This window comes from Aulonocara stuartgranti (assembly GCF_965226115.1).
Source record: "Aulonocara stuartgranti genome assembly, chromosome: 7".
NCBI classification, from domain to species: domain Eukaryota; kingdom Metazoa; phylum Chordata; class Actinopteri; order Cichliformes; family Cichlidae; genus Aulonocara; species Aulonocara stuartgranti.
This window is the reverse complement of record NC_138945.1, coordinates 15,482,093-15,506,276: the sequence shown is the minus strand read 5'-3', so window position 1 is coordinate 15,506,276 and position 24,184 is coordinate 15,482,093. Positions and strand designations below refer to the sequence as shown.

Below are 24,184 nucleotides of genomic sequence, written 5' to 3'. Positions count from 1 at the left end.
TCCGTCGCTTCTTTCTGCAGGCCACAGCTCAGATGGAGGAAAGGATTCAGGAGATCATCCGCAGCAACTCTCCTGAGACCGTCCTCCCCTTGGCAGATGGCGTGCTTGGCTTTGCCCATCACCAGATAATTGAACTGGCCCGCGACTGCCTGGAAAAGAGTCGGCTGGGACTCATCACCTCCAGCTACTTCTGCGAACTCACCGACAAGCTGGAGAGGCTTGTACAAGAGGTGAGAACATCTGCAGAAATCAAGTAGATGTTTCCTCATGACAGTTCAGCAATAAGACATGTTTTTACCGTAACATTAGAGTTGCACTGCAAACATTTTGTTTTCTTCTTCTGTTGATGTAGTCCACAGAGAGGTCAGAAAGCGAGGAGGTAAACTTCATCAGAGAGCTGGTAAAGAAGATCCTTATAGTGATAGCCCGACCTGCTCGGCTGCTGGAATGTCTGGTATGTTTATGGCCTTATTTTTTTTCTGCCTAAGTCTAAAATGTGCTGATGGGTGCTTGTCTTGAATATTTTATATGAAGTGACTGCCACTGTTTAAATGCACAAAATAATTTAACAAAAAAACCCAAGAAAAGATGGAGATGGTTCATAATGAGCACTTCATCTGGATGGGTAATTTGTCTGAATGTTTGATAATTGTGTGTGTTGCTACATCTGGTTTCTTTGCTATGTAAGGTTATTTCAAATGACTCTGGAGTCAGCAGCTCAAATCTATCAGTCTAAAAAATATTCTATAAAAGTTCTATACGTTTCCATTATTCAGGTAACACTTTCTGCAATTCATCTAAGTGTCTGTCGTATTACAGAATCAAAGAGAGGTTAAAGTGGCTAAAATCAGAATTAAATTTAAAGCTGTTATGACTTACTTAAGCCGAACAGTACCTACCTCATACCTGATGGCAAGCTGACAAACACGGAGTAATTTAGCAGCCAAAGAAATATCTCAAAGGAGAAAGTAGAGACCACAACAAGCCTAAAGAAAGTAAATTCTGGACTAACCTATACTTAGAGAAACCTTTCCCTCACATTATAATGTTGCTCAGGCTGCTTGAGAAACTTGTTTGCTTATAAGTTTGCCATGGCGATCTAAAAAGTGAAAGTTCAACTTCTACTTCCTCTAAGCTGAAAATAAAGCGTAAATAAGTATGTTTTCCTTCACTCAATAGAGCTCCTACTTGATCTCAAACTACAAGATCAGGAATTTGTTTACTGTTTACTTGTTTAAAGTTGTTCATAGCAATATATAGGAAAGTGTTTTGCTGTCTCTTCAGGAGTTTGACCCAGAGGAATTTTACCACCTTCTGGAAGCTGCTGAAGGACACGCTAAAGAAGGCCAGGGCATCAAAACAGACATCCCTCGTTACATCATCAGCCAGCTGGGACTCACACGAGATCCTCTTGAAGGTACACGAAGGACTTCATCATCATCATCATCATTGTTGTTATTCCTAATACCATTAATACATTTAAATGCTACATGTAATATAGAGTAAATATATATTTACATAAAGAATGTAAGTACAGCACCTAATTAAAACAGATTATTTTGCATTTAATGTCAGAAACAAAAAAACAGAAAAAGTTTAAGTGTAATGTTAAATGTTATCTCCAATCATCGATCATACTATGATATGTAGTATCCTGTATAACCGCAGTAAAGTTGTATTATTAGAATATATCCTTTTATTATTATTATTATCATCATACTATTATTACATCAGGAGAGCAAAGGAGTAAAGAGAGCACAGGATAATTTGTCAGGGTAAGGCTGTAAAGCAGGATTTGGCAGTTTGTTTTCCCAAGAGGCCAAATGAGAAACTGGGACTGTTGTGGAGGGGCACAACAATATGCTGAACACCGTTCTGCTCAGTATTCATTTCATAAGAGCACTTTGAGGTGACTGCTGTTGTGATTTGGCTCTGTATAAATAAAGCAGAGTTGAATTAAATAAGCTTCTTGGTGCAGCCCTCCACAACAGTCCCTTTTTCATGGTTCCCTTTTGAAAATGAATGGCCCACTCCTGCTCTAAAGGAACGCTGGAACTGAATTGTGGAGGGAAGTTAAAGACAAAGATACTCTTGACGAATGTCCTGTACCAAACAGATCGTCTTTCTAATGACCCTCTGTCTCTCCAGACTCTGTAACCAGCAACATTCATTATGACTAATTAGAAAAGAATGGCCTCCCCACAGACCTTATACAGATCTACACAGGCGGGCTCATCAGCCAGTCTCTCCATTTATTTCCCCCGAGTGTCTCCCGTGTTTCGTTTGCCCAGCACCTCGTGTGCCGGAAGCAAACCTACGAGGAAGGACAGATGTTAAATAGTACTGAAAATGTGTTTACAAGCTCTCCAGGGACGAGACAAACAGCACACATGGACTTTGCCATGGCTGCACAGACGAACATGCACTGAAAAAGATGCAAGGTGGTTTTTAATGAGCAGTTGTTCTGGGGTGGTGATTTTCAAAATGAGCGTAAGATGTGCATTTGTGATGCCAGTTTTGATTTCCGCCTCATTTGTCCTCAATTCAGCTTATATTGAAGTCAGCACCTCAAACCTAATAGGTGAATAAAAGCTGAAGTCTGCTGTTTTTGTTTTGTTTAAAGGGCCTGATTTCATTTAGGCTGCCTTTGTTTCAGTAACTGCAATTGAGAACCTGTGTGTCAGTTTCTCATGAAGTTAGATTCATAGTTTTGTCACATCAAACCCGCTGCAGCTTTGCTCCTGATTATTTCTCTGTTTCTTTTCTAGAAATCGCTCAGCTGACCAGCAGTGACAGTGGAATTGCAGAAACTCCAGAAACAGATGACTCTGTAAGTGCTTAGACATTGATTACATTATTGATCTAGTTCATCTTTACTGCAGGCGAAGCAGTGAAATCCAGATTTTATCTCTTTGATTTGTTTTAGCGTTTATCTCGCTCTCGTCCTCAGTCTCAGAGTTTCAGCACGGCCTTGCGGTCCCGGCGGAAACCCTGTGAGCTGGACTTTGAAATGATAAAACTCATCAGCAACGGTGCCTATGGGTAAGGACGTCTCATTTCTCTATCGGACAATCTAATCTCTGCTGATAGATGGTTGGTTACAGGCTGTTTGTTTCTTCTTTGTTTTGCAGTTGACAAAACCATACTGTGATCAAACCACACTTATTGTTGCAGTTTTTCTTCTATTCTTTGTGCAGCTCATAGGTAAACTTTTTGTTCCACAGAGCTGTTTATCTGGTGCGGCACAAGGAAACTAAGCAGAGGTTTGCCATGAAAAAGATCAACAAGCAGAATCTGATGTTAAGGAATCAGATACAGCAGGCCTTTGTGGAGAGGGATATCCTCACCTTTGCTGAAAACCCTTTTGTTGTGTCCATGTATTGCTCCTTTGAAACACGGAGGCACCTGTGCATGGTTATGGAATATGTTGAAGGTCAGCACTCTATTTTATTTTATGTGCATAGTGCGACCGCTGAAAGCAGTCTACTTTGAACAATGTCTTCTTTGTGTTGTTCTTTACAGGAGGAGACTGTGCCACCCTGCTGAAGAACATGGGTCCCCTACCTGTGGACATGGCTAGGATGTACTTTGCAGAGACAGTACTGGCTTTGGAGTATCTACACAACTATGGCATTGTTCACAGGGACCTCAAACCTGACAAGTGAGCTGTAAACAATATTTGTACATAAATGCTGGCACTCAGAGAATTATATTTTATTTTCAGGCTTTTGTTTTTCTTGCTTTTCTGTCAGGCATCTTTGCCATTTAAAAACAAACGGAACAAAAAAACTGTACAGTACTCGATCGACACCAAACAGCAGACTTGACGGTGTTAGTCATGAGCTATTGAATATAGCTAACAATTAAACTGAAGTTGGTGATGCATCTGTACTGTATTTAAAAGACATTGTGACCTACTGTTTTGAGTAATGGCTGTTATGGCATAATTTGCATAGTGCATTTGCACACCTAGCTGTATTATTTGTCAGATACCTGCATTAAAATGCTCCAATAGGTATCAGTAGCACAAATATGTGCGAGACCTGACCAGGGAAGTTCACGATTCAGGTTAGCAGACAAGATAAGACAACTTGCTGCCAAAGTCACCTGTGTCAGCAACATAGGCAGTATTAAAAAAAAAAAAGGAGACATCGTTTCTAGTCTTACACCTGCATTTTTAATATACACCAGGGGGCAACACCTGTGGGGTTATCCAGTTTTGTACAAGTCAAGAGGCTGTTGGGTTCTTTGGCTATGTATGTAACCACAGTAAACATGTTTCTGTTGGGTTTATTGGGTCATTTCCAGGTTTAAGATCACATTGAATAGGACACGAAGTCCATTTTGTAAGTTATGGGAATTCTAAGAGTCAGAAAGGATTATTATGTAGGACTTACTCAGTGGCTAATGACTTTGAAACTGGCAAGGAGAAACTCAGTTCGACATCCCATAATGGTACTTCAGTGAAGGACATCGCAATGGCTGCACAAACCCTGCATACGGTCTAATGCAACAACCTGTCAGTCAAATTGCCAGTGCTCCTGATAATGCAGACTGTAAGTCTGATCAAAATTTGAACAGTTTATTTGTAAATGGTAAAAATGGTAAATGGCCTGTATTTGTATAGCGCTTTACTAGTCCCTAAGGACCCCAAAGCGCTTTACATATCCAGTCATCCACCCATTCACACACACATTCACACACTATTTGTCAATGAGGAAATCTGCTATAGGAAGGAAAACATTTTTATATTGAGGTGTAAACATGTTTATTTCTACTATAAAGTCAGGGTTTTGTTTTTTTTTAACGTGGAGGTGTGGACATTGGCTCGCTGTGAGAGTCTTCTTCAACCCCAGGGGTACAGCTCGGTGCTGAAGAGAGCAGAAAGTCAGTAAATATTGGATTAATGAATCATTTGACCAAGACAGAACACCAAATGTGTTCTGATTTTGCTCTGGATTTGTTGGATGCTTAAAAGGGAAGCCATATTTGCTATATTTAAGTGAAATTAAATAACTGTACTTAAGGGTTGTGCGATATGACCAAAGGTTCCATCTGTGTACCTGGAACTGCTGCGGGAAAAAGCCAGTTCTAACATTTGAGTCTAAGGTTTATATTTTAGCACCTGGCAGCTCTTTTGCATCCGTAAACTCTCTCCATACTCCAAACCATGTCCATGCTACAGAGGTAGCCCCTCGTTTAGGTATAAGGTCCTCAATTTGTTTTGACTGGTCCTGGTTCTGTTTGGAGCTACCTGGTCCTGCCACATTTTCACTGGCTATGCTGGTATTCTCTGTGCCCAGATGGAAAAAATATTGCCGTAAACGGTGTATTTTGCGACACCATGAAACAAACGATAATGTATAATTTGAAACGACAGATGTTTTCACATCATCATGCGATATATTTCATCATATTGCACAGCCCTAACTGTACTTCATAATATGTCTAAAAATAATAGAAATGTCTTCTTTTTTTTTTACCTCAGCCACCTTTATGTTTGTTCAATAACATTAAAGATTGAACTGAGCAATTTTAATTTTTTGTTTACACATATTGGCATGGAAACAGCAATTTCTTTTGTGAAAAGGAAGAAAAATGTCAGAGTCATGCTTTACGTTTTTTGTTTTTTTTCCCTTCATAAAAACAACATTGTAACAAAAATCGCAGAACAACTGACTGCATTTATCATTTTACTATAATTAAACTTTGTCCAACTTGGTTTATCTTTTAGTCTGCTGGTGACCTCAATGGGGCACATTAAGCTGACAGATTTTGGTCTTTCCAAAGTCGGGCTGATGAACATGACCACCAACCTGTACGAGGGACACATAGAGAAGGATGCCAGGGAGTTCTCTGATAAGCAGGTAAATGTTGTTGAGCTTTACAGATGTACACTTTCTCAAAGCTCACCATATTTAGAATCCTTTTTGTTTTCTGCTGTACAGGTATGCGGCACCCCAGAGTATATCGCTCCAGAGGTGATCCTGAGACAAGGCTATGGGAAGCCAGTGGACTGGTGGGCTATGGGCATCATCCTGTATGAGTTTCTTGTGGGGTGTGTGCCTTTCTTTGGAGACACACCGGAGGAGCTTTTTGGACAGGTCATCAGTGGTCAGTGTTAACAACACCTCCTTTTTCAATTTGATAATTAAAGCAAATCTTAGACTTACATTAAATAGTTACTGAGATATCTCAGTCGTGCTCAAAATATTTGAATTTACATACCTGAAAACAGCAACTGTCAAAATGAAATACCTGTGTAATTAATTGGAACCCTTTCTACATGTTTCCTTTCCTTATGAATAACTTCTTGACAGCCATCTATTAGATCAGCGGTCTCCAACCTTTTTTGCGCCACGGACCGGTTTATGCCCGACAATATTTTCATGGACCGGCCTTTAAGGTGTCGTGGATAAATACAACAAAATAAAACTAGTACCGGTACCGAAAAAAAGAGAATTTATTCATAACACACATGAAAAGACCCAGGAAAACCGAGTGAACGATAACAAAATAACGCTGAAAACCGATAAAAACCCTGAAAACTATACATTTCACACCTGAGCCTCAACTCTTGCGGCCCGGTACCAAACGACTCACAGACCGGTACCGGTCCGAGGCCCGGGGGTTGGGGACCGCTGTATTAGATGAAGGTCAGGTCTTTGCTGGATGTCTTTCCTATTTTTTAAGGACTTGACTTTCAGACTAAAGATTCAAGGACAAACTGCACACCGTGCCTGAGATTTACAAGTTTTTGGCTCCCTGGAAATTATCTTGCTGGTGAAAAAATATTATCTGTTATCTGTTTAAGTGGTAAAAACACTCTCCTGAAAATCGTCAGGCACCTGAGCTGAAAATGAGTGAAAAAGCAGCCAATATCCAAAGAAACACTTAACTACACTTGAAAACAGTTACAATAAAGTCTGTTTCTTTGGAAGCAAAATACAGAAAAATAAGGGTTGGCTTAAGTTTTTTATTACACAGTACTGTGTTCCAGCATCCTAAAAAATACAAAGTTCATTTATTTTCTTATTTGTTTATGTAAGTTTATTAAATACCTAAAATGTTACAAGTCATATTTTCTGCTAATGAAGGCGATTAAAGGTGAGATTTGACCACATCTGGCATTTAGATGCTATCCTGCACATCAGGGGAATTCACAGGCTACATCAAATATGAATTAAACATTCATATAGTGACCACATTGAATGAGTTGTGCATAATTTCCAATTTTTTGAAGACCGAGATTTCCCTGAAGGCTAGCAGCAAACAGATGGCAGTAAGTGCCTTTAGCTCGCTTTAGTTCCCAAATGAAGTTTATTATTGTGATTTATACTTTGTCACTTTATTCCCTCATAGTGTCATTGTGACAGAGCAGAGAAAATCTTCTTGAAAAATACGAGCTTTCAGCTTGTCAGCAGCGTGTGGCATGTTGGATAAAAGCTTCTGTCTGTGCCATGGAAATGAGTGGCGTGCAGTGACTGATTTGGTATACTCGTAAACAAACTGTACCAATGTCCTGTGTGTGACTGTTAATTAGAAAGCCCCGAATACACTGAAACCATGCCACAGTGGCCTGCGGCTGCACATACGTATTCATAGCTTACACCCAAATTTCCTTAGAATGGGGTACAGAGAGAACATAGCAGACAATCAGCATGAAGCACACAGCTCTGCTCTGTTCGCTGCTTGTTTTTTCAGTTATTATTGTTTAACATTACACACAATAGAGCTTTGATTTGTAAGAGCTCATTTCAAAATACCTTTGAGAACAAAGTGGTTTAGTATTAGGCTAAAGTCATTTTTGGGATTTTTTTCAAACTATAAAATCCTATAGACACATATTTATTGAGATAATAGCTGATTAATGAATCAGCTTCAATGAAGGGCGGCTGTCTTCAACATTCCCAGTTTTTCATGTGCATAGTGCTATGAAAAAAGGTTTTTTTTGGTTTGTCTGTTTGTTTTTTGTGTATTTTTCCAAGTTACTATTCAGTTACTTTGTTCAAATCGGTTCAAATAGGTTTGGATAGTTTTTCATTTATGACTAATAAATGTATCAAATCTATATGAGCCATAAAATTTGACTTACATGTTTTGTTACAAAAAACTAATTAAGCAATAGTTCCTTTTTTGGTTTAAATGTATTTTTACTACTACTACAGCATTTTTCCCCCACAGTTGGTTCACAGAAGAAAAAAGATATTTTCTGTGAATTTGTGAAAACAACGAACAACCAGAAATTCTTCTGTAATTTTACACATTTGTAGTTTTACTGGACCAACCCACTTAAGTTCAAAGTGGCCTGTATGAGGCCCAGGATGTAACATGAGTTTGACATCCCTGCTCTAGTGTATTGTCAGATAGCCGTTAGAGGCATTATCTGACTAGATGACATCTAGTTTTAGTGTCTGTCAGTGAAATAAAATCTATAAGGTGTTGGTACGTAAAGTCATTCTATAACACTGTTTCTGGTTCTAGATGAGATCAACTGGCCAGATGGGGATGAGGCTCCACCTCCTGACGCTCAGGAGCTCATCACCTTGCTGCTGAGACAGAATCCCCTGGAAAGGCTGGGCACAGGTACAAACACAAAGAGTGAAGACCTTCTCATATGTGGAGCAGTCAGGGACTGGGTGAGAACTAGGCATGCACAACAGGCCGCTATAAATCCTCATGTGCTACCTCAGCACGGCTCATTATTCCAAGTCACTGGGGAAGAAATTGAGGTCATCCACCAGCGGAGCAGTTTATCCTGTGGCCTACTCACCTCTTCCCCCTGATCAATTGCAATTATTTCCCACCAGTCCATGAATCTAGCTTCATGCACAATCAGGGACTTTGAGTGTGTAGATCTGCAGACTGTAAAAGTGACCATGACCCTGGACAAAGGCCTTTAATCAGTGCAATGCACACAACCAGCTTGGTCTGGAGACATCCGGATCTACTTAGGCATCTAGATCTCCCCTCAGCGGGCTGCCATTCACAAAGTCTCCTGCTATTTCACTAAAGGTCACAGGCAGGAAATTGTTCTGCATAATTTATGGTCATGATAGCGATTTGTCCTGTAGCCACTAGGGAAAAGAGAAACACACCGTAAGCATTTCTTCTGTTCCTGTGTTTGAACCATTCAGTGTCGAGTGATTTGTGCGTGTGCTTTCTCCACAAGCAATTTTCACATTGTTCCATATTTATCCGACCTGCAGGTGGAGCGGCCGAAGTGAAGCAGCATCAGTTTTTTCACAACCTAGACTGGAACGGCCTGTTGAGGCAGAAGGCTGAGTTCATCCCTCAGCTGGAGTCCGAGGACGACACGAGTTACTTCGACAGTAAGTTATCAAACGACCTCATAAAAACACTTATTCTTTGTGATTGATAACTGATAGCTGATTGTTCATTCATGTTTGGAGTGTAAACAGGACCTAGTAGCAGCTAATTTTAATTCTTTTTCATGCGATTTCAACAACATACAGTGGGGGAAATGATTATTTGATCGCATGCTGGATTTGTAAATTTGTTCATTTCTTTGGAAGTAAGCAATCTCTATTTTTATGGTAATTTCATTTTAATGGGGAGAGAGAGAATATGAACCAAAAATCCATGAAAAGCATATTACATAAACGTTATGAAGTGATGTCATGTCCACTGAGTGAAATCAGTATTTGATCCCTGAGCAAAAATCAACTCAGAACTTGGTGGAGAAACTCCTGTTAGCAAGCACAGCGGTAAGATGTTTCTTGTAGTTGGTCACCAGGTTTATGCACACTTTAGGATTTTGGCCCACTCCTCTTTACAGAAACTCCTTGGCTGCTGCTTAGCAACTCAAACAACTGAGGGCTGGAGACTGGCGCGGCCACTCCATCACCTTAACGTGCTACTTCTTCTTAGCAACTCCTTTTTTGCTTTGGTGCTTTGTTTTGGGTACGTGGCCTCGCCCACTGGCCCCTCAGTGCGGTGAAGTTGTCCAGTACCCTTAGCAGAAAAAAAAATCCCCAAAGCATAGTGTTTCCACCTCCATGCTTCACTGTGGGGATGGTGTTTGTTGGGTCATACTCTGTATTTCTCTGTGTCTCTCCTCCAAACACAGTGGGAGACTACATAAATATTTGTTGTCAGGAAAAAATGTGTTTTTTGAAACTGTAGAGCATTATTCCTGGTGAGCACGCTGCTGCTCGCACATCTCAGCTGTGCAGCAAGATTTCAACCACTGCTGTCAAAGAAACAACCAGAACTGTATTTGAGACTGCAGTGTGAGCTGTAAATATGTTAGCAATATTTTGTTGCTCACATATGAAATTTGCATGTATGCTGTCATAACTATGGAGCATCAGCAGCTTTAAAAATAAATAGTTATTTTAATCTATTTGACTAATATGTAATGGAAAGATAAAATACAATAAATATACAGTAGTACAATTTCAGCTGCAGAATCTTGTGTGCCTGAATACAACAGAGCGAAAATGTGCTGTAAACAAAGTTGTGTGTACATATTTGTGTTAATTCTTTCTTTGTATTTTGTGGAGCCATGCACCACATATGAGGTGTAACTAAGAATACAACACTGAAGTGCAAATACTCATAATAATGATAAACAGCCTGCTCAGAATTACGTGGCAGCATTGCGATCAAGTAGCCTGGTGTCCAAAATGTTTCAACAGCTGTCTGCTGCTGAGTTTTCCATTTCTTTGTGTTACTGAAGAAGTGAACAATCCAATTACAACCAGAAATGCCAGTTTAGCAAATCTGACAAAATTCTGCTTCATCCTTGCATCCCATCTGAGATCATGACTTTCCTCCAGATGCTGTTAAAGTAAACTTTGCATTATTAAAATGCTGTTTTCACTAAAACTCTCTAAGGACACGCAGACAACACAGTTAGTTTTAATTCCAGTTTAGGTTTTTTTTTTTTTTTTACACTTTTATTAACAAAACTGTCCTATTACAGTACATCTTTCATTAAAATTGACATTGGCATTTTGAACAGCCTAATTTAATACTTTGTTACATATGAAGTATGTCTGCAGCAGAGCAGCGACTCTGCCTCTAATTAAAAGCAGTGAAAACACTTGCATTTCTTAGTCATTATACTCTTTTTCTACTTGGGTCATCTTTTTGCACTGTAATAAGAATAACCTGTAATAATGCAATTTATAAAATATAATTCTCTCCTCTTTCACAGCTCGCTCTGAGAGATACCATCATCTGGAGACAGAGGAAGAGGACACAAATGATGAAGACTTCAATGTGGACCTGCGGCAGTTTTCCTCTTGTTCTCACAGATTCTCTAAGGTATGTCCTTAATCTCCCTCCTCACATTGTTCCAGTGTCATCATCATTACTGCCAAAGACGTTAGCAATATAAATGAGCTCGAGCCCTCATCTGTCCCGATCCCATTCTCATGGGAGGGGGAAAAACACGAGCGGCTGCCATTTCATATGGAAATGTGTGTCCTGAAAACACAGCCTCCCTCCTGCTCTTCCTTTATCTCCATAGTGTCAAACGTAGATTTCAGCTTTGCATACATTTTCCACTTGCAAATGAGATTTATTTTTCTTGGTAGTAATGTGTGACACAGTACACAATACAGACAAGCTGGGAGTCATTGCTGTGCTGCATTGCAGTGTGCTCTCCTCACATCAAAACAAAGCATTACAGTGTGTCTCAGAAAGCAGCAGGGTGTCTCAGAGGAAGCGTTCAGCTATACTGAACCTTCTCGATGCTTGTTGGACACAATGAAGTCTGCATAGCACAGACAAATATAAAATAAAGGTCACGAGGTTACCCAGTATCTGTACCGAATGTGATAGATTTTCTTTCTAAACCTTTTTGGCTCTTTTATTTTTAAACCTCTGTTCACATTTTGTAGCTTACATGTAACAAAGTGAGTCATTGTCGCTGTGTGGCTATCAGGTTTACAGCAGTCTGGATTTGTCCCGTGGGCATCTGGAGGAGAAGGGAGAGACTGAGGAGAAGAAGACCGAGAGCCCGCTGACTGTGGACTCTCTCAGCTGGACGCCAGACTTCGCTGAAGCGTATGAACACCTCCATCTCTAAATCAAAAACGATTACCAGAGTTCATTAATTGCTACACCTGACCATTATATAGACTGAGCACACATTAAGTGAGCAGTTCATTGGATGATGATTGTGCTGGCATACTAAACACATACTGGAAGGATTGTAACGCAATTGTCATGGTTTTTTGGTTTGAGGTGAGGTGGCTGCAGTTTGTAGAACATAGAAAAACTGCAGTGGAAGTGGTTGAAGTATTTAAGTACCAAACTACAAGATGTGATAAAGACGGAGACTAAAAAAAACTTACCTTGTTTAACTTGTCTCCCATTCCAGATCATCTTCTCTTGCACGTCTGGACTCTTTTTAGATATATGTAGAATTCCTTTAATGTAAGCTTGCACTGGTCCCCATGCAGAATCTTCAGCATGTCAAAAAAACAGTGTTTGCGTTTTAGGAAGCTGATAAAGTAGCAAGCAGGCAAGTCTATTGGCTCATCCAGATGGTGAGCAACGATGGTGTTTTTTGAGTGTGCACATGATGGGGTGCTGGCACACTCCACAGTCCAGGAGTGTCCATTTCTGCTTCATTTTCTTCGCAGAGTTGAAGTAAAACTTGACTGTCTCAGCCTTGGGGATAAATTCAGCACTTTCTGCATATTCGGGGTTGAAACATGTTAAAAATCTGTAGCTGAAGACGCAGCTATGATCAGCAGCTTTGGTCTTGCGCGCTAAATTTGGCTCAGTTTAAAGAAAAAGTTGATGTTTGCTTCATGTGCAAATTTGAGGGCAGTGGCAATCTTGCACAGTGCAAGTGATTAGGTTGCTGAATTTTCAGTGATCAGGTGAAGTGTTTGACACACATTTTAGGTGCATTCCAGGAGCTTCTTGATTGCATCTGATATTTATGTAAAAATCCATTCCAAGTTAAAGAGGATCAACCTTGTTAAGCTCAACTCAGTAATGGCAGTGGTGTAAAAATAACACTTTATAAATTGAATCATACTGTTCCTGCTGTCCCTCATTCTGAGAAGTCTAGGGTGTTCATCACCTTTACAAGCTTTTGCTCTCTCATGAAGACTCAAAATATTTTTTAGTCATTTGACAGTTACAAAACTCATCTAACGCAAATCTGTTGTTTTATCCAGACCCTCGCTGTCCTCGACAGACACAGACAGTATGAATCAGGGTCCTCGCCCCAGTTTGCTACCAAAGTTTGCCATCTCAGCTGAAAGCGAAGGGGATGAGACATCAGGCATCGGCGATCCCAGCAAAGCCTCGTTCTCCATCGGGGAGTTTCCACAGGACGAGCCTGAAGCTGCCACTCCGGGCAGCACGCACAGCGGGGCCACGCTCTCTGGTACGAGCCGCAGTCTTTAGAATTACACACCTTTCCGTACATGTGTTTGGTTTGTACTTTGTAACATCATTAAGGTGCAGTTCTCTGGAAACAACAAAAACATATGATTGAATGTTCTTGCTTGTTTTATTGGGAACATTGTGCTGTGTTAAATTGAGCTCAGTGCAACTGATTGTTTTTCAACCACGTCAGTTGCCCCCTGCTGGCCATTAGAAAGAATTCAGGCTCTAAGTGCAGACGTTTGACCAAAAAAAAGTAATTGATGTGCAGTTGGCCTAAATGTATAATTTGCACGTTTATTCATTATTTATTATTAATTCATGTTATTTCTATGGGAAGAATAACTGTTTGCTTCATTCCATCCATAAAAAAAGGGAGTTTCTCAGAACATTTGGACCAGCTGACACCCAGGGGAGAGGGTGTGGAGAGCCCTGACAGCACCAGTCACACCTCTGCTGACCACGGACCTCCGTCGACCTCTCTGCGACCTGAGAGTGCTGTAGAGAAGAGCGGAGCCGTGCCAAAAGTCCCAAAGTCTGTGTCAACTGGTGCCCTTTCCCTTATGATCCCTGGAGGTAAGTTAAAAACAAAACAAAAAAACAAAACACACACATATTACCATGCTGATGTTGCCTCAAAATTTTGTAAGCTACATTGTTGACGCATGTGGGAGCAATAACATGTTAAGGATAACAGTAAAAGCAATGGACTTTAAAAATAATCTGAAAAAGATGAAAGTTCACTGTGAAGCTGTCATAATTGGCCCGGCATGCCTCAAGTTCCATGTTAAAAAGAGGCTGTGAGCAAAAACCTGAGCACAAGCTGCTAACAAGGAAAATAATCAGGCATGGTCAGAGCGAGGGTCTTCACTGCAGGGAGAGAAAATCGTATTAGTTTCACCCACAGCTGCAGCAGAATTAATCCTGGCTCAAAAGCTTTTACGGCAATACCTCGGTGATGACTTCAGGGCACGTTATACTCTGATTGATTTTGGAAAAAATTTAAGAACTCAGACGTTGGTCAACTCTTATTTTTCCAGATATCTTTGGAGCATCACCGCTGGCCAGTCCCCTTTCTCCTTACTCCCTCTCCTCAGACCCTTCCTCAAGAGACTCCTCTCCGAGCCGAGACTCCTCCCTCTGTCCCTCTAACCCACGGCAGCCCGTCGTGATCCACAGTTCTGGGAAGAAGTTTGGTTTCACGCTGAGGGCAATCCGGGTGTACGCTTGTGACAGTGACATCTACACAGTCTATCACATGGTCTGGGTAAGGCCTTTAAGCATTTTTTCTTTAAACAAACCCTGTTGAATGACCACAGGACTATGATAGCAGATGTATGATTTTGTTTTGTTTGTTTGTAATAAATTATTTATTATGAAAATTAAAAACTGCACCATCCTAACATAATATTATTCCATTAATGGGATTTTTTTCCCCCAGCAGTTAAAACTGAAGGCATCACATAGACTTGCTTTTATTCCACATTTTAATTTTAATAAACAGCGGTGAAAATAATTTACAGATGCAACCAGAAGTCAGGGAACTGTGAAGTTTGTGTGCTTATGTTTTAACTTGATGCAATTGAAAGTCTCTTGATAACTACAGGTGTCGCCCTCTGCTGGCCACTGAAAACGATGCGTGCAACAGCATTTTTCTCTTTTGTCTGAACAAAATGTTCTAAAACACAGCTTTAAAAGCAGTTTTAAATGATTCAAATGCTTTTAACACAAAAGGATGATAATGAATCAATACCTTTTTATGTTGATCAGAACGTAGAAGATGGTGGGCCTGCACATAAAGCAGGACTCAAAGCTGGAGACCTCATTACTCATGTGAACGGAGAACCGGTTCACGGTCTTGTCCATACCGAAGTGGTGGAGCTCCTGCTCAAGGTAACGCACAATGTGTGTTCATCTCTAAACAGCTACTGTTAAAATATTTAATAGTTCTGATATTCATTGCGTTTGATGTAATTTCAATTAGAATAAACTGAATAATCTATTTAGGTTGAGGAGTAAGTGCTACTGAAATTGATGTTGTTTCCATTTTTTTAAAAGTGAGTGCAGAAAATTCAGCTCTAATGATTTACTGGAGCGCGACTACAGTCGTTTTAGTTGGAAGATATTTAAATCATAAAAGGGTTTAGGTAAATTCCACTAATATAGATATAAATGTTTGTTCTGATTTTTTTTTTAAAAAAAAATCTATCCTCTTCCCAACATCAAGTGTTTTTCTTTTTCTTTTTCAGAGTGGCAGCAAAGTGGCCATCTCTACAACCCCCTTTGAAAATACTTCAATAAAAACTGGTCCTGCCAGAAGGAACAGCTACAGGAGCAAGATGGTCCGATGTGGCAAAAAGCCCAAGAAGGAGAAGACCCCAGAAAGGTACAAATAAGTCCTTAAATTACCTTTGGATCATTTGTTTCTTAACCCCCTTTATTTAAGGGAGACTGAGACAACCAGCTGCTGTGCTTCGATGGAACATTATGGCCCATTATTAAATGATTTTTTGTTTTGGTTAGGGAGGTTTCAATAAATCTGAGTTGCTGAGTTTTATTTAAACTGCTGCATTTCCTCCTCTAAGACAATTTGGTACATTTTTAAAAAGCTAACCATCCACACACAATGTGGAATTTCGTAAGTAAGTTACAAGCACTAGCTCAGTTATAGTTCAGCTTCACTAGGTTCTGCATATCCTGATAAGTTATTGAAGACCACAAGGTCGTATTCCTGCCCTGATACTTGTTTCTGTAAGCGTGGGAACTGCAGTTTTGTTTCTGCAGCCTAATCGTTCTTCAGAAAAGAGGTGAGTGATCCAATTTCCTGTGTGCAGTCATTACTCTATTTCCTGTAGGCCTCTAGAGGGCAGACAGATGGCACTGAGGGAATCATTGAAAATCTGACGATCCTACAGATTCAGTGGGTTGTTTTCCATCTTTAACAGTTAAGAGTACCTGGCACTGTGCAGAGCAGTTACACGTGTAAATAGTAAGAAAGCAGCAGCCTGTGGTGTCCATTGTAAACTGTGAATTTAACACTTCGTCATCTCACTTTTCTTTTCACAGGCGCCGCTCCCTTTTCAGACGCTTTGCCATGCAGCCTTCTCCTCTTCTGCATACGAGTCGCAGCTTTTCCTCCCTGAACCACTCGCTGTCATCTGGTGAGAGTCTCCCCGGCTCCCCTACCCACAGTCTCTCCCCTCGTTCCCCTACTGCCGCCTTCCGCCCTGCACCAGATTTCACCCAGTCAGGTGGAGATTTGAACTCATTTTTGATAACAGCTTGAATGTTACTTAATGTTTATCCTCTAATATCCTTTGGGTGTTTTGTGCTTATATATTTCAGGTGGCAACTCATCCCAGAGCAGCTCTCCCAGCTCCAGTGCTCCCAACTCCCCTGCTGGCTCAGGCCACATTCGGCCCAGCACCCTGCATGGCCTCGGCCCCAAACTGCCAGGTCAGAGGCTTCGTCAGGGTCGACGCAAGTCTGCCAGTAGCATTCCCCTCTCTCCACTGGCTCGCACGCCTTCACCTACCCCCCAGCCAACATCTCCCCAGCGCTCACCCCCTCCCCTTCTCAGTGGACACTCTGTCGCCATTTCCAAAACAACCCAGGCTTTTCCAGCCAAGATTCATTCCCCACCCACAATTGTGAGACACATTGTCCGCCCCAAGAGTGCTGAACCGCCTCGCTCACCTCTCCTAAAGCGTGTTCAGTCTGAAGAAAAGCTGTCTCCTTCTTACACAGGGGAAAAGAAGCACCTGTGCCCAAGAAAACGCAGCTTAGAAGTGACCCAAGAAGAGGTGCAGGACGAGGACGTGAGGACAGGAGAGCGCGATTTCACCGGCCTGCAGAGTGTGGATGAAGCAGCCTGTGAGCCACTGACAATCACTCGTTTACGGCCTGTCGAGCAGGGCTGCCTAAAAAGGCCAATCAGCCGTAAGATGGGCCGGCAGGAGTCTATAGAAGAGCTCGACAAGGAAAAACTGAAGTCCAAGATGGTTGTGAAACGACAGGAGTGGTCAGAGAGGAGGGAGTCTCTACAGAAGCAAGATGCTCTGCATGAGTCCGATTCATCGGCACCGTGTGCTTATGATGGGGACGAAGGCTTTCTGGTCCGAAGCCAAAACAAAGTGCAGAGCAGCCCGGAGTCTGGAACGCTGGAGGCTAAAGCTGCTAGTTCAACTCTTAAAGACGTTCTGTATAAAAAGCTGAGCACACGTGTCAGTGAAGTCATCGCTGAGCCTTCTGGTGGCAGCAGTGAAAGTGATGGAGCGCTGCGATCGGCTCTGTGTTCTGGTCACCCAGAATGGCAGCACTCTCGACAGGGTAAAGACGGCATGAAGCCAGACAGACTGGACTTCAAAGCTCCCAGTATCGAGTTCACCAGGAAGAGGTTGTCATTCGAAGAACGAGAAGACTGCATGTGTCGGTTGACTTCGACCCTCCATGAGAACCTCCACTTTGGTTCTACGAGATCGAAGAGCCTTCAGCTGGACACGGCCATGCCTCACGACCACATGAAGGCCGGATTGGGAAGCGTCCACTCGAGCCCTGAAGGTCTGGCCCCTAAGCTTTTCTCTGGCAGAGGAGAGAGCGCTGTGGAGAAACTCCATCTTATCTCTTCTGCAGAGTCTCCGCTTAGAAAAACATCATCTGAATATAAACTTGAAGCACGCCACGTCTCTTCTCTAAAGCCTCTTGAGGGCACCCTGGACATTGGTCTGCTCTCTGGACCCAGAGTTTCTAAAACAGAAACTTGTTTGTCCAAGATGGCAGAGAACACAAGTGACACAGTTTCTGTAAACCCACCAATACGACTTCAGAGCCCTACTGAAAGGCAAATAACCATCCCCCAAACAAAAACCACAGACAAGATGAAGAGTCCCCTAACTTGTTCTCTAAGCCCTGAAGCCGTTTCTTCTGTAAACAGCATTGTTGTCTCCAAGGAGCAATCAAATAATTCAGCAACAGAAATGAAAGTCAATGCAAGTGGTGAGAAAACACAGGATAGACAAGGCGAGTCATTGAAGGCCTCAAACAGCAAAGCAGATCCCTCAACTTTTAGTGTTAAACAAGAAGGAAGGACCGGTATGAAAGCCAGCCATGAGCACAGAGGCCCTCGACACAGCTCCCACTTCTCCTCCTGTGGAAAAACACCCTCCATACGGGAAGTGAGCAACGAAGATCAGGAGGATGAGGTGGAGCAGCAGGAAGAGATACCAGACACTACATCACAAAATACTGACAGCTCCAAGACAGCAGTCTCTTTGGTAGACTTAAAAACTTCCCCTCCATTTACAACACTGGAGGCTCGAGCTGTTAGTAAACCTCTGACTGGGCCACTGAAGCAGAGTGCAGACTCAGTTTTGGATACAGGTCAACTTCAGAGCTGTGAGAAGAGAAAAACTGCAGCACAGAGCTCAGACACAACCTCACGACCCGCTTCTGAGGCGAATGTGCAGACCAACTCTGCATCGGTACATGTTCCAGCGAATGTGCCAAACATTTGTTCCTCAAATACAGAACCAGGAGTTTCTGTCTCGGCATCAGCGTTTGGAGCATTACCTGATAGTAAATCAGAGCACAGTGAAACATCTGTCAGCTCATCTGTGAAGCTGGTTGGAGATGCAGGCAGCTCGGGCTCCAAGACGGAAAACAGTGCAAGTTCCACAGCTGCAAAAGTGGAGCAGAAGAAAGAAGTTTGTACGATAAACAAGGCCACTTCACTGAATATTATTACAGATGCCACACTGAACAAAAAGCATAACACTGTGTCTGCTGCTGCAGTACAGGACAGTGGCATGTCGCTGCAGAAGAAAGACGTTAACGTATCACCAAAGACGAAGAATACAGCGGCTGTGAAAGATTCAGAGCAGCCATCACAGATGTGTCCGACTGAAAAAGCACAACACAGATCGTCCGATGCACAACTTTGCACGTCTGTTGTCAGTGTTAAAGAAAACACTGTGGTCCCTTCAGCAAAGCTCAAAAGTTCAGGTTCGACAGCTACAAGTGAAACTGTTTCGAGTCCCAAAAGCAAGTCGAGGCCTGACCCGCAGCCCACGCTGCCCACGTCTGTGAAGAGAGAGAAGGAAGCAAAAACACAAGAGAGCGCAGCTCCTCCCGTCCCAGCTGTCAAAGGAAGTCCAAGTTCAAAAGAGAAGGATTTGCCTAAGGAGTCTGCCCCCTCGACTTCACACGTTCAAGCAACCCACGACGCTAAACGGAAAGAAGCCTCGCCGGTATCCGCCGGCGATGGCGCAAAGAGTGAAGACTCTGTGCAAGCGAAGCCCTTGCCCACTCATGCTGACACGAGGCAGCGAGAAATACAGCCCAAATGTTCTGCTGCTGTCAAAGACGTCCTGAACTCGAAGCTGAAATCTCTCCCTCCTAAAACATCATCAGCTCTGAAGCCTGCTGCAGCTCCAGCAATTAAACAAACTCTCGATTCCAAACCTAAAGACACTTCACCTAAAAACCACCCCACAGTTATTAAAGACCCCCGTGACCCCAAAACAAAAGAATGCGCCCTGCCTCTCACTACATCTCAGCAGCTCAGGAAGGAGCCTCTGCCGCCATCAGATGTGTCCTCTCAGCCCGACCCACCAGCTGTGCTGCCTAAACTTCCAGCGAAAACAGAACCACCGAGCAGCGCAGACACCTCAGGCAAAGGCTTCAGTTGTGAGCCTGCAGTAAAGATATCCAAGGATGCTCCCAAGTCTGAAGTGGTCAAACCGGACAGTCACAAGCCCCCGGACACCAGAACCACCACCCCAGACAAACCGGCATCATCTCTCCGGAAGGAGCAGGGTGAAAGAAAGAAAAAGGAAACCGCTCAAGAAGTCACGCCTGCACAGAAAAACACTAAGAGAGACACTTCCAGGGCTTCTCCATCTGCAGCTAAAGACAGTTTAGACAGAGACACGAGCAGGTGCAAGCAGCTGAAGGAGTCACCGCGTAGCTCCAGTAACAAAAAGTAAAGAGGAAAGTGATGATTTCAAAAAACAAAAGAAAAACGTGACTGCTTCAAATAATCCAGATAAAGTAAAAAGTTGGGATTGATTTGTGCAATCATCATCATGCCTTCTTTTTTTGTTTGAGGACCAGGCAAGCTGTTACAAGCTGATAGAGAGGGAAAGTCTGCGTGTGTGTGTGTGCATGTGTGTGTGTGTGTGTTTAATAAGATTATTCATAACAACATGTTGATGTTTCTAGGTTTGAATGTAGGCGATCATTTGCCGATCCTTTCTGAAGTTTTACTTTCATGTCAATCGAATGTTTGGAGGATTTCTTTCTGTTCGTTGCAGAACACTTCGTGCAATCAGTGTGTTTAAGGGGCAACGGGGAGGACACCTGTAAAGGCCGTGATGTACGAGAGTCTGTGCCATAAGCAGTTTTGAATTGCACTCTTTCTTCTAGACTCGGAGGATCTGAAGTCTTTTAATGCAGTAGACCACACAATGTTGTCGAGCAGTTGTGTTGTTAACGTTCAGTATGATCAGATTGTTTTAATGTTGGGTTTCGTACAGTGGTACACAAAAGAAACGCACTATATCTCGTGCTTTTCACCTAAAACCTGAAACAAAGTAACTATAGGATCACGATAGGATTCTAAAAATCATAAATTAGTGAAGGGGCCTTAGATATATGGGAAATCAGACTTGCTTCTTTTTTTTTTTTTTAAGCAAGATGTGGTGTTTATTCACATTCCTCTGGCATCTTGTACATATATTTTTGATTTTTATGCAATATAGTGTAAATAAGATACCATTGTAAAACAGGGATACATGGGCTTACATGATTGTCGTTTGTATTATATGTATAGATTTTGCAGTGTCATGTTTGTATGCTAAGTATTAAGAGTATCATGTTCTGCTTGTGTGGTCTAAAGTAAGCTACAGCAGTGTGTCTCATCAAACGTTTCCTCTTCTGTGTGACTTTCAACATGTTTTCACATGTTCCAAAATGAACTTGAAGAGAGGAGAGGGCATGAGGGGCTATTTCTAAAAACAGAAAAAAAAATGTAGCATTATATAACAAAACTGTGAGGGCTGTCAGCGTTTCTCCAAGAATGTCTTTGTTGATGATGTGTTCACTGGCTGATTAAGCTCTGAAGATTGTAAAATACGGGACATTGTGTTTGAGGAAGATGAACCAGCAGTTCTGCATAGTAATCACAGCAGTAGATTTCTAGAAGCCGTGGGCCTCGTCTCTGGGTTACGTCCACGCTATCGTTAAGGTCACTTGTGCGAGTAAAACACGATCTGAAGCGGTTCATGTTAAAGTGCTTTGTTGTCAGGGTTTTGGTGTTTTGGATGCTTCATAAAGAAGCTCCACCCGGGCGAAGATTTTATGATGGCTTTGCATAACATAGTTCATGTCTGCTTGAAAGTTTGAGGTCACTTTGAGCTGGATTTTTTTTTCTTTTCTTTTTTTAAACAAACATTAATGGCATATCTGCTCATTACTGTCTGACCTTGTATAATTTTGTCTTGTTCAAACACTATCTGATCTGTTGGCAAACCTGAAAAATTGTTTCACCAATCTAAGAAGCAATACTTTAGAATGATGTTTGGAGTATAAATGCTGTGGGTTTGATTTGAGTCTAAAGATTAAAAGAACTTTCCTGTGAAACATGTCACGTTACTGTCGTTCTAAGAAAGGGGGGGAAAAGTGCTGCACAGTTTGCTGTTACAGGTATCATTTAATGAAGCTGGACTCTGTTTCTCGAGTCCTTTCATTCAGCTGTAAACGCACTTCTTCTTCTTTTTCGATTGCCATTAGAGCCACTTTGCGCTGTTCTGTGATGAGTCGTACACACAGTTTGTATGAAATCTTGTGTTGCCTCACGAAATGGATCAACATCGATTTCAGAGGAAAATTCGTTAGTCAAACCTCCCCACGCCGACGCTCCAGACAATCAGCTCGCTAAAAGTATTGCTCCTTTAACCAGCTGTTTAGATTCGGTCGCTCTTTCAAAGTGATAATGATCTGCTCTAATTACACAATGTGCCATAGCTTCCTAAAACGTGTTTCTGGATGCATATGCAAATATTCCCTTAGATGATTCAGTTGATCACAATGTCACGTTTAACTGCTCCCATCAACTCTAAGTGACCACAAACTTTTCAGCTATGAATGTGAATTTCATGTTGGCGTGCTAATACCGTGGTACTACGCATATAGGCTGTTGTATATCCGCATACACTTGCTACCATTTACACACTTTTCTATATGGTAGATGCCTTTAAATTGCAAACCCTAAATGAAAACCACAAAGTAGCCTAGGACACTAGTATTAGCATCATTAGCTCTGTTGTGCTGGCTGTATAAAACCAGATCCACCGTGTTGTCCGGAGGTCACGGTCTAAATCTAAATGTTCCACACAGTATGTGTCTAAGAGTGAAAGTGAAAACCAAGATTGACAGCAGAGATTTTAATGTTAAAAGAATCTAATGTTCAGCTGCATTGGATATTGTAAAAGTATTGCTAATGTATCGTGAGATAGTAATAAATGCACCTTAATCTTTACCAATGTTAAGTTCAAAGGGTGAGTGCAGCAGAGCGGTTTATGAATCCCTCACTTTAGGTTTTTTTTTTTTTTCATTCCCCCAACACTCACGTTTTCCTTTCCTGTGACGACACACGTTTAAATCTTTAAAGCACATTCAGTGTTTGTTTACAAAGCGTCATGGATGTATATTTTGTATATTGTTGATTTGCCAAATCTGCGTCCTGTGTTACAGATAATGTTTCTAGTCGTGCGAGGTTTGCCTCCTTGCCACCATGATTTGTTTGTGCAGTAATCGATGTCTCTTCACGTCACGTTCTACTCTGTCTTCTCGTCTTTTCAGATTTCCTTTTATTTCCTCCTCTGTGCAAAACTAGTATTAGATGAACTTGCTTATGTTGGTTTGTCTTTTAGAATATGTGCAATAAAAGTGTTTTGAGTTTTGTATTTTGCCCAAGGAAAGCTCTATGGATGTCATACATGTTGTATATTAAAACAGATATTTATACTTCTAATGTTGCGTAATACTGAAAATAAAATGGAATTATGAGTTACTGTTTTGCAGTTTTGTTTTTTTGTTAGCCTGAATTGAAAATGTAGTTAAAGATATATCAGGAAAAAACAAGAATTTACCATAAATATGCTTAAAGCCACAACACAATGTTACTGTGTTTATGGATGAGATGTGCAGCCCTTTAATAGTTTGTAGTTGTGCAACCTAAATTCATGACAAAATATAATACAGCAATATTTTTTTTCTGAATGCCATTTTATATTCTGAATGATGAAATGTGCACATTTCAGTTAGTTGTGGTTATTTGCTGGTTTAACTGGAATCAAATGTACATACAGGAAGTTTACACTTGATCATGGTAAGTAATGCAATTCCAAAAGGGGGCAGCATCTTTCTGTGTGTGTGCCAGGGCTCTTCAAATAGGTCCTCTGTTACGCAACATGCAGAGAGTCAGACGATTAATGAAGTGTGGCGCACTGAGAAATCTAAACAAATATAAATATGCAAAGAACACTGATCTGCATTCATCGTGTATTTCAAAGTAAAACTGCATGTTATCATTTACATATTATGAGCTTCTGGAATAATCAGATGAGCGAGCCTCAGAGAAATAAGTCCCCATTGGTCTTTTCATTCATGATTAATGGTGCAGATGGATCAGCAACCACAGCCTGATTAATAAGCAAAAACATTAATTAGAGGAAGGAATTGGTGGGAAAAATGGTGTTTGGGAATAGTGCTGGGAAAATGTGCTGGTGCAGCTACAGGTCAAAAACCTTCA

General features: G+C 41.5%; 1 protein-coding gene across 16 annotated transcripts in view; it reads left to right on the top strand.

Annotated features, from left to right (window-relative positions):
• The window catches only part of mast4 (microtubule associated serine/threonine kinase family member 4), a 112,200-nt gene extending 88,757 nt beyond the window's left edge, over window positions 1-23,443 (top strand). For all 16 annotated transcript variants that reach the window (XM_082541851.1, XM_082541849.1, XM_082541841.1 and 13 more), the window contains 20 exons: window positions 21-230; window positions 353-454; window positions 1,285-1,417; window positions 2,769-2,830; window positions 2,951-3,042; window positions 3,225-3,433; window positions 3,523-3,661; window positions 5,735-5,867; window positions 5,949-6,114; window positions 8,485-8,586; window positions 9,210-9,332; window positions 11,183-11,292; window positions 11,915-12,036; window positions 13,164-13,375; window positions 13,750-13,950; window positions 14,415-14,641; window positions 15,145-15,267; window positions 15,624-15,760; window positions 16,441-16,625; window positions 16,720-23,443. In XM_082541851.1, coding sequence (XP_082397977.1) covers window positions 21-230; window positions 353-454; window positions 1,285-1,417; window positions 2,769-2,830; window positions 2,951-3,042; window positions 3,225-3,433; window positions 3,523-3,661; window positions 5,735-5,867; window positions 5,949-6,114; window positions 8,485-8,586; window positions 9,210-9,332; window positions 11,183-11,292; window positions 11,915-12,036; window positions 13,164-13,375; window positions 13,750-13,950; window positions 14,415-14,641; window positions 15,145-15,267; window positions 15,624-15,760; window positions 16,441-16,625; window positions 16,720-20,357 — 6,426 coding nt within the window. In that variant the 3' untranslated portion in view covers window positions 20,358-23,443. The remainder of the gene's footprint in view (window positions 1-20; window positions 231-352; window positions 455-1,284; window positions 1,418-2,768; window positions 2,831-2,950; window positions 3,043-3,224; window positions 3,434-3,522; window positions 3,662-5,734; window positions 5,868-5,948; window positions 6,115-8,484; window positions 8,587-9,209; window positions 9,333-11,182; window positions 11,293-11,914; window positions 12,037-13,163; window positions 13,376-13,749; window positions 13,951-14,414; window positions 14,642-15,144; window positions 15,268-15,623; window positions 15,761-16,440; window positions 16,626-16,719) is intronic.
• The last annotated feature ends 741 nt before the right edge of the window (window positions 23,444-24,184 follow it).